The sequence below is a fragment of the Oxyura jamaicensis genome, chromosome 20 (assembly GCF_011077185.1).
Source record: "Oxyura jamaicensis isolate SHBP4307 breed ruddy duck chromosome 20, BPBGC_Ojam_1.0, whole genome shotgun sequence".
NCBI classification, from domain to species: Eukaryota; Metazoa; Chordata; class Aves; order Anseriformes; family Anatidae; genus Oxyura; species Oxyura jamaicensis.
Window position 1 is genome coordinate 15,855,037 of NC_048912.1, and position 13,398 is coordinate 15,868,434.

Sequence of the window (13,398 nt, forward strand, 5' to 3'; positions counted from 1 at the left end):
GCCAGGTCTTATCTAGAAAAATTCCCTGCCAATTTGTCCTGACAGGATGTTGCACACCATTCTGAATTTCCATTGGACTGTGACTGAGGAGTAAGGGGGATAGAAGAAAAAAGGATGATTCCTTATTTTCCTCACCTAAACACTTCTACGTTGCATATTTTGTCTGTGTAGCTGTTTTCTGTTTTGTTTCCAATTTCATATCAAGGTTGCATGCAACCAAAATGGCAAGTTAGTTACCTGCAGCATAAATTTATTTTAGAAAGGGACTCTAGAGTTTTGGTACAGTTTCTTGTATAACTTTTTTCAGTCAGAATCTGTAGTAGTGTCTGGGTGTGTCAGACCCGAAATACCATCGTTTGTCAGACATGAGCTATCCATGTCTAACTCCTACCAGCTCTGTGGCTCAGAATTTTGGCTTTATTAATTCTGCTTTAAACATTTTATAAGCCAGAGAACAAAACTAAATTCTCAAGCTTGACAGAGACTTTTCTACACCATTATTGCATCACACTCTAATTCTGAAGTGTGGCTAGGTAGTTACTCTGCCCAGTTAGCCATTAGCTTTTACAGCTCTCACTGGAGAGGCTACATTAGCTGGGGTAATATAGAAGTTCTGAGCCTATTTGAAAGGGTGCTGTTGGTGACATCTGGTGCCTGGCCTTGTTAGGATCAGGAACCCACAAAAGGGCCATTTGTATGCAAACACTGACAGAAATGTGAAGTGGGGGTTGCTCGTGAATAAGTTACATTTGGAAGGTTTGATGGTAAATGTGTTCTTCGTTTCTAGTGACCTTACAGTAGTGGGCAAAAACCATTAGTTACCTTGTGTTGCTGGGCTTCTATATTAATGTCAGATTTTCCCTGTCTTGTGCTTGGCAATCTGTCACACTATTGATTAGGATATGTATATGTGTTGTCTGCTCTGTTACAGGCCTATTCCTACAGACTAGAGAAGTACTGGTTTCATGGGTCTGAAAGATTACTTTTTCTCAGTCTTTGTAGGCTTTTTTCCCCCCATTCACAAAGGTACAGGTCTCACAAAATAATGAAATGATCAATAGAGGAGATGTTCCACTTCGTAAGGTATAAAACTTGTTAAATGCAGGAAAAAGAACTTTCTTCATTTTTCTGATTACTCATAATATTTTCATGGAATATACAAGCCATTATAAAAGAATACAGTTATTGTAATAGTTTTTTATTGCTGACAATTAGAATGAGATTACAAAGAGATTGCATTAATTATCTGATGGAAAAGTCAAAACCTGGAGCTTAACACAATGAGTAGATTTGATAGAACAGTGAAACTATATCTACAAGGAAGGGGTTTTATTTCTCTGGACAAGAGGACTAAAAAGAAATACAGGTAGAGACTAGATAACTAAGCACTGTAAAAGCAGAAAACTTAATTCTATTGTAATGTAAGAAGTCACCCATTTTTGTGGGAAGTTTCTTGCTGTCATCACTGTCCCTATACAAAGAAGAGTATCTTGCCATGTTAATGCTGAACGAGGAAATTGACTCCATCACACTACATGGGTGCTACTGCAATGGTTGCAAAGCCCTTAATATGTGAAAATTTGTCGCAAGAGAAGTCTACTTGCAGCTGTAAGGGCCCAGTCCTTCGAGGTGTAAATTCAAAATAAATTCTTGATCTCTCCCTTGGTGCCAGTCGTGCCAGACTGAAAACAAAACAAAAAAATCAATTCATTCAGGCTTATATTGTGTTTCACTGAGATTCCCAATAACCAACAAGACTCCAGACCCAACTTTGTTTTCTGAGAATTACTTAGGGTTTTGTACAGACTAAGAAGTGAGGGAGGACAGTACCACAATCATTTACTTTTGAATAGAATGATGGGGGTTAGAAGCACTACAGCATGCTTCCATGTTAGAGCTGGATACAAATTTGGTTAGTCAACATAGAAACTCAGAATAGGAAGACATGTTAAAGTCAGTTCTCTGCTTGATGTCTGCTTGGATCATGTCCATTTTGGCAATAATATGATTTCTTCTCATGGCCAGGGTCCTTTTTTTTTTTTTTTCAGTTTAGTTTTTCACTGCAATTATGTTTTCCATATTTTATGGGTTATCATGTCCAAATATTTCCAGAGCCACAGCAAGTCAGGCTGTTTCATAATAAAACAAGCTTTAGAATATACTAAATATGCAACGCTGAGTTAACCCATAAAAAATCAGAGTCTAGAGGGGGAAGAACATGTAACAGAACATCTTGCTGTCACGTCTTGAAAAGGCATAATTTTCTCCTACATTAATGAAGTACAGAGCAACTTCTTGTTCAGGCTGAAATCGAAGAAGCTGTGACACTGTTCTACTGGTTTGCTCTAGCTCAGACTTACTTTTGTACTATCAAGGTATTGTATAGAAAAGTAGAAATGCAAAGCCAAGCTGACCTAACACAGAGACAAAAGAATATGATATGCACACATCCTCTCCCAAGAGGAGTGTTAGCAGTTTTTAGCTCTTGAAGAAGTTCCTAGGTAGAAAAAATAATACGTGACTGAGAAATCATCAATTCTCAGTACATATTTATTTGGTGGTGTTTTTATTTTCAGAAATTGAATATATATATATTCCATAAGATACATTTTTTTTTTTCTTATTGAGAAACTAACCATGCTATTGGTCACGTTAGAAGCACTGAGTACATGCTGCAGCTTTCACTTACTGTATTTTGACCTGTTGATTCATCACAGTCACTAGTAGTACACAGCGGTTCACAGGTTCAGGGAGGGGATTGGCATATGAGATCTCTAGAGTAGCAGCTTTGTTCACTACAACCCGCCGAGGAATCTAAATGACAAAGACATTTTTCTGTTCGTTCACTCTTTTACACTTTTCTAGAGTCAGAGCTCAGTTGAACTGTAAGCAGAGTATCTCTTATATTTGAAGATGAATAAGATATTTATAGGAGCACTGGAATTTCACACATAGTATGCCTTTGCTAATATGTGCAGTTGGATTTGGATTTACTAAATAGTGCTGTCAGTCTGCATGCAGTGTTCTATATACAATTTCAGTGAAACAAAATACTGACTATACAGATGTCTAATTAAACCTGTCTGATATTAGGGTTGCTAACTGTGTTTTTCTGGGCACATCATTGATTAAAGTATTAACAATATAAACTGTCCCTAATATAAATTAGAATTCAGGCCTTATGTCTGTACTTTGGGAGAAGGCAAAATTGTTTAAAGGCAACACAAAGGCTTGTCAACAACTAGAATAAAGATGGAATGGAAACAATTTCTGTAAACTCACAGCAGTGGAACGTGTCTGGGAACGAAGAAAGGTAACAGCTGTTCTGAAGAACAGGGGGCAGATTCTAGCAAAGATTCAAAAGTGGTTTCTCACATGTACTGCCATTTTGAAAAAAATATACTTTCTCCATTTAAGTATTCCGAAATTTAGAGCAACATCTGAAACTGCAGTCTAAATTCATACATTTATTGTCAAATTTCCATAAGTTCTGAGCTCTAGAAAGACTCTTTAGTTCTTTCTGTCCTTTTAGGACCTCAACGAGGTTTTTTTTTTTTTTTTTTTTTTTTTTTTTTTTTTTTTTTACCTTAATGATGATGTTTGTGTCCTCTAAAATAATTGTCTTCTCCACCAGCAGCTTTACCCCATGCGTGCGCATGACTTCACACAAAGCGGTAACTTGAATCCTTTTGTCAGTAGTCAGATATTTTCCATAATAAGAATAAGGGATTTTTAACCGGATATGTTTTCCTGCAATTCAGACATTTAGGAGCCATTACATTCTCAAAGAATGCTAAAGAAGAGAGAGTTAGTGTGAGGCTCTATGAAATTATGGAAGAGAACAGAATACAAGACAGCTGGAGTCTGTGTATATTTCTTCCTTGTGAGGACAGTTGTGTATTTCCCTCTACTGCTGAATCTTTTCTATTTTAAAAGAACTCCTTTGACTCTTATGGTTTGGAATAGAGAATTTTGGCCTGAAAAAAAGGAATCTGCTTATCTGCATTTTACTGGATTCCTGTACCTTTGTATTTTTTATAATTAGATATGTAATCATTTTGATCTATTCCCTCCATATATTTGTTTAGTCAAGTTTCAGAGATCCTATTCAAGTGTTCTGGTCAGCTGCTTACTGTCTTGGTCCTAGTACTTTTCTGCTGGGGGGGGGGGGGGTGCACGTTTGAAAAGTTTATTTGCAGATGCTGGGGATTAAAAACATCTCTATAATAGTTTTGGCTAGTTTCCACCTTGGCTGGGTGGAGGGGAGGTGATAGGGTGGGGGCTAGAAACTGTAAATTTCAACTTTTGGCCCTGTTAATTTCTGTTAAACTCTGTTATATTAAGATATTTCCTGTTGAGTGCCAGAAAGCATAAATCAGAGCTCTTTATTTCTTAAGAGTTCCTATACATGCCATAATGACCACAGACACATGTACATGTGTGTTGCTTCTGTTGCTATAATGTAGACATAGCCTTCTATATAAGAACTCATGGACCTTCAGTTCCTGGTTGAACTAGTGAATGTTTTCAGAGGGGGAAAAAATAATTGTAAAATAGTCATAAATAACGCTGCTAAGCTAAGATATGGACTAAGTTAATGTACTATGAGGCCGATACAGACATTATATTGACATTTATTCCTTCCGGTTGCCTTCAGGTGATGCTTTAATGGCTAAGAGGAGGCCTATATTGGCTCCCTGGGGATATTAAATGTTACCTTGCTTAGAACCGAGATCCACAGATGCAGTTGCCTTCAGGATCTCTGCCACTGCTCTCCTTGTGTACAGGACAGTTGATGCACTCATGTCCACCTTCACAGTCTTGTGGTCAGAAGATAGGTTATTGAGAATTAAGATAAGGGTAACATCTTTGCCAAATATTGGAGGTTCAGCCAACTTGAACTTCCCAGAGATCCCAGGTTTTCTAATGGCCTCTGAAGATCTTTCACGTGGAGGTTCAGTGTGTCCTTCTGTGATGTTCGATCCAAATATCTTGGCCAAAGCCTTTTTGTAAACTCGTCTTTCCTCAGAAGAACCTGGTCAAAGGAGAGAACCAAGTCAGATTCAGACTTTTTTCTTCCATTGAACTTTTAAAGACTAGACTATCAGAATGACGCAGGATGTCAACTCTGTACTGCAAAAATTATTTTTCTTTGGTCAGAATATGGAGTAGTGTGCTAAGTGTCACTCGGCTTATCTGATGATAACCAGCCTCTGTTTTAAATATGGTTGCACTAAAAGCTTGTGGACTGGAGTATTGAAATATGGCCACTGATTCTGAATGGCAAGCCTTAACTCTTATGAAAAGACAGATACCAAGTGTTTAAGGGAAGATAAAAATATTCTTGCAAGCACGACTAAGCTGTTTTTAACCCTTGCTGCTTTGTTTTTCTAAGTACAGGTGATTATTCCCTTTACCGTTTCCCAGTAGTTCTGTTTCTAGAATCCAATACTGTGTAGACTGAATCTACAGGGAGTACAAACCCATAACAGCTGGTTCGCTGATGGCTGGATGTCAGAGCAGAAGCACAAAAGAGCACAGTTCAGTGTATTAGTTAAAGAGGGAGACCAAGTGAGTCACCACTCTTGGGAGCAGAGTATAGTGGCGTCTTCCAAAGGAAACATGAAGTATTGGAACAGAGATGGCAGGGAAGAATTTATTTGCCGAATCTGAGTATGTGGTCATATGGGAGATGATAGGTGTCTAGTGTTTGAAGACCAGTTTAACGTGTTTGATTGTTGTCCCAGTCTGTCTGCCAGATAAACGAGAAAGCTGCTATCTATTAATCTATAACTTCCGTACTACAGTCCTGTGCACTCTTTGTATGACCGCTTGAGAATTTATCTGCCTTGGGTAGTAAAACATAACTTATAGCCCTGTTTTCTCTATATGTTTCAGTTCGTAATTTTCTGTGAGAGACCAAAGTATATTTTGTGCTGTGCCTTAGCAAGGAAACTACCAAGTACACAAAAATATAAATATAAAACACACTGTATTAGGAAAGTCGTCTGACAACAGAAAAAATTTCTAAAGGAATCAGAGGGATGCCCAAGCAAAACAGGCTACCCATCCTAGCTGCCTACCACCAAGAATTCTGTAGGAGATGAATTGTGATAACAAACTCTTCCTTTACCTTCTGGGTATTTGTAGTTATAAGTGACATCCACACGGGAATTGCTGCCCACAGCTTTGGTGCTGATAAACCTGCCAATTATTTCAGTATCACAATAAACTCTCTTCTTAGTTCCATCATTGTATACTATCCATCTGTTGCAATCAGCATTCACCTCTGTATATACAAATAATGTGTCATAATCCAAGTCTACATCGCCTTCTTTGATGGCTATGACAGATGCAGGACCACACTGGAATAATCCTAAAACATGAAAAAAAGTGTCAAACTTCATTAGTCATGCTTAGTTTGGAGAAGCAATATTAAGTCGTGATACAGGTACCTTTGCTTTGTTCTTGCGGAGTCGCATCTAAAACTTGCCATCCATTGTATTGTGTTCCCAGGTCTGGGCGAATAAACCAGCTTTCATTCCACACATGATAGTCCCTGGAGACAAAGAACAGTGTCTAGAAAGCATGGTAATATGGGAACTGTGGTTTTTAAAGATTCCCTAAAATGTGATACAGGCTGTCCGGAGACAGCAACTCACTGCCTTTCTCAAAGTACAGATTTACTGCTTGCTGTTGAAGTGTAGGCCTCTGTGAATAAACAAACCAGCAAAAAACAAAACCCCACAACAACTACAAACAGAAGTCAACAGCTTGCTTTTGTAATGATATGAAAGATTTAGGTTGTGAATATAGGCAACATTTGGGGATTGGTCTCAGTAACCTTCAAATGTGGGAGTTGCTAAGTTTAAAAGAAATTTAACAAAGCTATAATGAAATAAAACATTAACAAAGTACAATAGTCCATCTATAGTAGTGTGCAGCAGGAAATGCTTAGAAACAAGCTAAGAAGAGTATGTGAATTGAATGACCCCTGCCATAATATGCCCTACTGCTTTGTAGCAGTCAGAGTTGAGACCACTAGCTTAATGGTTATTAGTAATCTTATTCTCTACGAATCTCTCTTGTCCTGTTTAAAACCTCTTTGAGTTCCACAGGCCAAAGGAAAGGATAGCACAAAGGACTGGTTAATTGTAAGTCACAGGAGGACCCAGAAAAGACATTGTGTCTGCTTTGTTCAGGGGCCAATGCTTTTGAGGAAGTTAGGGGATGGGAAAGTTTCCCATGTTGTTCGGCCACATACGCTCAGTGGGGAAAAAAAACAACGCACTATGTAAAAGTGAAATTTTGGCTAAGCACAAAAAGACTGAGTTATGTCATATACCCTTGGGTAAAAGGCTGTAGTTAGTTCACATTCTGATTTGAAATTGGGGGGTAAAGTGTAAAATGGTATAATATTTTTTTAAAAAAAGTTTCCTTGGCTAATCAAATTTTGGGGCTTGAGTCATGATCGTAGATCACTTTACAGTTTAGAGCACTGGACTACAGTGCCTCAGTAATCAAGTCTGGAGAGTGTTGGGATTGTTCTCTCTTACAACTCCCATAAAAGGAAGGGCTAGCTACAGGAGTGCTGGAAGACTTCTTGGGGAGTCTCCTATCTCCCTGAGGAGAATGGCAGGCCAATCTGAGAAACACAGGCTTTGGATATGTAATTAAAAAGTTATTGCAGCGGTAAACTAGTTAGGAGCATGGAAGGTACATAACTGCATTATTAGGAACCGTCTGATTGAAGGGTAAATAAATCAAGGACTCTGAAGTTGGTACATTCTCAATGGGAACTTTTTTTTTTTTAAAAAAAAAAGCTGCAACTAGTCTGAGGTCTGGGACTGCAGGAAAACTGTTGTTGTTTTTAGTTTGAAGTAAATGTTACCCCAAATCCATGCAGTATGGTTTCTTTCCAAATGGGTGGCTAGTCTATTAATTTAGATGTTTGTATTAAATATCCATTCTGTTGCTTTTGTACTACTAATGCTCATGTTTTTTGATCTCATCAATCCTCTCTCTAACTGTGGGTGAGATGCAAAAACTTAAGTTTACCACGTGGAATCCTTGCTGATATTAAGACTCTTCCCGGAGCTGTCATAGTATTTATCAATGCTGAGGTTTCTATCCACATCATGGGCAGAGTTAAAATTTGAAACCAAACGAGTTGGAATCCCCAAGCACCTCAAAACTGAAATACATTAAAAACAAAAAAGACTCCAGTGATTACAAATATTATAGAAACATATTTGTTTCTAAATACATTGTGGTTCTTCAGCATTTGCAGTCTTCAAAGCATTATTCCTCTTGCAGAATTAATTGCTTTGTAGTTCTGACAAAACCACAGGTCACATGTTGCCTCCATTTCACCATAGCCCTTTATTCTCAAAGCTTACCTGTACACATCACACCTGCAAAAACCCAGCACTGGCCATATTGAACTGGTTTGTAGTTGTCCTGACGCCATTTCTGGAGGATTACCACACTGCCATCCCATCTGGATGGATTCTCATGTGAATGGAAACTTCCTTGCCACTTTCCAAGGAGAACTCCATTATCATTATCATTTCCATTGATCTAAAAATAGGCCAATGGACAGAATGGGCAAAATCAGCTGTGTGTAATGCACCATATCTTTTTTTTTTTTTTCAATTATATTGCTCAAGGATCAGGTGGTTAAGTCTCACTGGGGTAGACACTGCTTTCTGTGTGCAGAGTTTAGATTAAGTTGTCCATTTCTTACCATAGAACTGATTACTCGGCCCACATATTTAGGATCTCCTCTTCGGGATACATCAATGGCTGGGTCCTGACGATAGTACAGACTCAGATCAAGCATGGTGAGACAGGTGTTTAGAAGCTGATCTTGGAACTGTGATCAGATAGGAGAAGTGTTTAAGAAATGGATAGTTATGCTAACAAAATTAGGGGAGATTCCACTTCATTTCCTTCTTTTTTAGCTATTTCAGCTCAAAAGTGGCAGGAATAGTGAGGCACAAAGATAGTAGTGTGTGGTTGGTTCATGCTGCAATATTGGCTAAAGCCAGGGATAACTAAACATACCAGAAGTCTGGCATGGTGTCTTTTGCCGTCAGGAAAAAAATGACGGTAGTAAAACTGAATCTGGTAAGCTTATTCTGTCTGCAGTTACTGGAATTACATCGGTTTTTGGTTCTAGCCCATTGTAACTGCATTAAAAAATAGTGGGTGTCTTGGATCCACATTAGTATAGTTTCAGTCATACTGTGGATGCTCTGATCACAGAGGAGGCCCATGGTACATGTAGAAGTCAGTCCTAGCTGCAGTGCTGTGCTAAGTCATCTCTCAGTCCTAAGTCCTACAAAGTGTGCAGTGAGCAAACCACAAGTAGAGCTAGCCAGGTTTGTCCAGTTTCCATATACATATGTATACTTATCAAACAGGCAAACAATGGTAAGAGAAAATGATACTGGAGACAGAATGAAGGTCCTAATTAATTCCTTACAGCTTACCTGTCCATAGTACCATCCTCTTGCTTCAATGTACTTTGCATTGCCCACAAAGATAATTCCATTTTCATTTAGAACATACTCCTGTCTCTCATTTTCATTAGCCATGTAAACATCATCACCTGAAAACAAAGTTAGACATGCTTTTACACTTAAAGCTGGGAACACTAGCAACCTTGGACAAAAAAACTTTATCTTGACTTAACATGAGGAAGTAGCTTTACTATTTGGAAAACAATATCTCTTTGCTATAACTCCCTGGACATGTACAGTTCAGTGAAAATGCCTAGTTACTGTTTATGCCTGGGGCGGGGGGGGGGGGGAGGGCCCGGCCAAGGGAGGGAAGGAAATGCATGTTATATGACTTCCCCCACTTTTTAGTGTTCCTTGTCTTTATGTTGTAGTTTTCTGGCGAAGATGGAGAGATGTCCAAGTTAGCTCACTGCCTTATTGGAGTAGTTGCAAGCAGAAGATGCATTTGAAAACAATCATACAGATGATAATGATATTTTATTCTATTTTCTAGTGATGTTAACCTTGTTTTAAGAGCCCAAATCACTATCAGAAATGATATTAGGATATCGTGCTGAACCATTCACTTTGATTTCATTGTTGCTCATTGGTTGCCCTAGTCTATGACACAGTATGTAGCTGCTATGAAAGCACTGCCTTCCAATGGATTTCCAGGTTGTTTTGTTCTCTCTTTAGGTTAGTACTATCTTAGTGCTGTATTCAATCTCATAATACTTTAAAACATTTTCTTAAACTTCAGGATTTAAAAAAATAATTTATAAATAAGTTTTCTATTTTGCTGAGTCAATTTATTTACCGTCTTATAAAGGACTCCCTTCCCTCCCTGCAAGTAAAAAGAATGTGTAATTTATTTCACAGAATGATTTAGACTGGGGAAGGGATCCCTGGATGTCATCTGGTCCAACCCCATTGTTCAAGCAGGGATACCTAGAACAGGTTGTTGAGATGGATTCTGAAGATCTCCAAAGAATGAGTCTCTAGCACCAATGGGCAACCTATACTGGTGCTCCGTCACCCACACAGCACAGAAGTGCTTCCTGCTGTTTAGACAGTACCTCCTGTCTTTTTTCAGTTTGCACTCATTGCCTCTTGTCCTGGCACTGGGCACCGCTGAAAAGAGCCTGGCTCCATCCTCTTTGCACCTTTCCTTCAGGTATTTATAGACACTGATGGGATCTCCCCTGAACCTTCTCTTCTCCAGGCTGAACAATCCCAGCTCTCTCAACCTCTTCTCGCAGGAGAGGTGCTCCATTGATAATCTTGGTGGCCCTACATTGGATTATCTCCAGTATGTCCACATTGCTCTTGTACTGGGGGCCCATCACTGGATGCAGCACTCAAAGTGTGGCCTCACCAAAGCTGAGCAGAGGGGGAAGAATCACCTGTCCTGACCTGCTGACAATACTATGCCTAATGCAGCCAAGAATACTTTAAGCCTCCTTAGCAGCATGGGCACATTGCTGCTCATGTCCAGCTTGGTGTCCACCAGGACCCCAGGTCCTTTTCTGCTGCTTTCCAGCTGGGTGACCACCAGCATGCCCTGGTGCCTGGAGTTCCTTCTCAGGTGCAGGACTCTGTGCTTCTTGTTGAACTTCATGAGATTTTTGTCAGCACACTTCTCCAGCTTGTCAAGGTCCTTCTGGACAATGGAATGGCCTTCTGGTGAGTCAGCCACTCCTGCCAGTTTTGTGCTCTCTGCAAATTTACCGAGGGTGTCTTCTACCTCATCATTCAGATCATTAATGAAGATGTTAAAAAGAGAGTGGGCCTAGTATTGACATGTGGGGATACTCCACTTGTTAATGGCCTCTAACTACACTTTGCACCACTGACTACTACCCTCTGGATGAGGCAGTTCAGCTAGTTTTCAATCTACCTCACTGTCTGTTCATCCATCCCATACTTCAACTGTTTCTCTGCAAGGAGCTTATAGGTGATAGTCGGAAAGACCTTACTGAAGTCCAGGAAGATGACATTCACTGCTTTCCCCCCCCAACACCTCACCCCCATCCATCCGACTAGTGATTTCATTACAGAAGCTTATTGGTTTGGTCAGACATGACTTCCCCTTAGTGAATCCATGCTGACTACTCCTGATGGTTATCTTCTCCTTCATGTACCTGGAAATGGTTTCCATGATTCAATGGTTCGCTTCTTATTCTAGTAGTTGACTGTACATTCCTTCAATAGCATCAGGATATAATGCGTTACTATCAAAGTCTGGCTTGCAAGTATCTTAAATAAGTTTGCCTTTACTAAAGTTTCAAAAGGACATCTAATGCCAAAACTTTTTTTTTTTTTTTTTAATCTACAGGTTTGAAACAAATACTTGAATTATTAAGCTTAATGGTTTATTACCATTGTAGGAAGATCGGTGTTTTCTGTGTCCAAATTCTGTGCTTATTTCAGATATACAACCTGTGAAATGAGTTGCTTTCTGCTTGCTAAACTAAAAATTTTAAAGTAATTTTATCCAGAAAGTTTTTCTTGTGTTCAGTCATGATAGTAACCCTGCTCTGAACTTATACTTCACAGTTCTTGTTCATGAAAGATGAACTGAGAATATTCCAAGTGAGATCACACTACCTCCTTGTGCAATGCCATTAATCTTTACATATCAGAGGGACTGTTTCCTCTTACCCAGCTTAATATTGCATTTGCTTTTTTCAGAGCCACTTCACTGTGGTTCTCATCCTTTGGTTAAAAAGTACTTTCACGTTACCCGTGATTTCCAGCTGGTGAGCCTGTCATTGGAATTCTTATTTCTACCTGGTCTTTTATTTTTTATTATTACATCTTATCCTTTCTCTAGCACTCCAGTCCCTAAGGTCATCCAGTTATTTTTGTGGCATCCCAGTCCATCTGTCTATGAACAATGACACTTAATGTCAGCATAACAAAGTCAATAATGAAGCTTCTGATGAGTGTGTCCTTTCAGATGGCGCTTAAGGATCCATTAGCAGCTTTTCTCTAACCCAGTGATTTTCCTTTTATCTATGGTCCTGACTGTTTAGTTTTAGGTAGTTCTTTACTACAGTTTATGAATTAATCCCTCTTTTCCAGCTTAGTGACTAAGCTCCCATGTGGAACACTATATACAGACTGTTGCTGCCATTTATCCTTTGAGAACATTTTTTTCCCTATATCTGTCTACTGTGACAATTACTGTAGTGGTAACATACTCTCAAAGTGAATGTGTTCCTTTCTGTCAGGATCAGAGAGCTATTATGCTTCGCAGAAGCTTGTTCAGCCACATCCTACTTTAACGATACTCCCTTTTTATTTGGCAGTGGTCATTGTGCTATCTGATAAATCTGCAGGACTCTTCTGCAAAATCATTAGTTTTAAATTGTAAGGTCATAGCTTCCTTTTTCTCAGTTTTCCTCTAGCAACAGTTTGTCTCGTCTTAAAAGTACCACTGTCAAAGACTGACAATTTTAATGTCCCTGCAGTGTGGTTCCTATCAATTAGAACTTAGAAGTCTGTCATTTATTTGACAAGTCAGATCTTAGGAACTTGCATTTCTTCTGCAATATGCTGAGACTGCAAACATAAATGGGAGTGGCAAGAGATGTCCATTTTTAACCCATGATGAAAGATATGGGAAATACCAATCTTCCTCACACTAGCCCTCTATCAGTTTATAACGCTAGCTGAGCTATTATCTTTGCAGGTAACATCTACAAAAGCAGACTTGCTTTGATTTAGGTGCAAGTAAAGAACATCACTGTATGCTTGCTCTAAAGTGTATATGCACTTATGAAAGTCTGTCAGCCCTCATCTACAGAAAAAGTGATCTGCTCAGTTCTGAAGAAAGAGTCTGTGATGTCATCCTCTACAGCATGTTCCCTTTAATTAAAAAATAAATAAATGG

At 39.0% G+C, this 13,398-nt stretch overlaps 1 protein-coding gene and 1 long non-coding RNA gene across 2 annotated transcripts in view; one reads left to right on the forward strand and one right to left on the reverse strand.

Moving 5' to 3' along the window:
• Window positions 1-1,531: 1,531 nt before the first annotated feature.
• The window catches only part of LOC118176895 (protein-glutamine gamma-glutamyltransferase 6-like), a 16,258-nt gene continuing 4,391 nt past the window's right edge, over window positions 1,532-13,398 (reverse strand). The window contains exons 6-15 of the mRNA XM_035344172.1: window positions 9,495-9,613; window positions 8,747-8,875; window positions 8,400-8,580; window positions 8,059-8,194; window positions 6,456-6,559; window positions 6,134-6,376; window positions 4,718-5,035; window positions 3,587-3,750; window positions 2,690-2,814; window positions 1,532-1,682 (exon numbers count right to left, since the gene is read on the reverse strand). Of these exons, the coding sequence (XP_035200063.1) occupies window positions 1,532-1,682; window positions 2,690-2,814; window positions 3,587-3,750; window positions 4,718-5,035; window positions 6,134-6,376; window positions 6,456-6,559; window positions 8,059-8,194; window positions 8,400-8,580; window positions 8,747-8,875; window positions 9,495-9,613 (1,670 nt within the window). The remainder of the gene's footprint in view (window positions 1,683-2,689; window positions 2,815-3,586; window positions 3,751-4,717; window positions 5,036-6,133; window positions 6,377-6,455; window positions 6,560-8,058; window positions 8,195-8,399; window positions 8,581-8,746; window positions 8,876-9,494; window positions 9,614-13,398) is intronic.
• Window positions 10,321-11,277, forward strand: LOC118176967. Its single transcript, XR_004755612.1, has 2 exons — window positions 10,321-10,575; window positions 10,678-11,277. It is a non-coding gene; the product is annotated as an uncharacterized LOC118176967 (long non-coding RNA).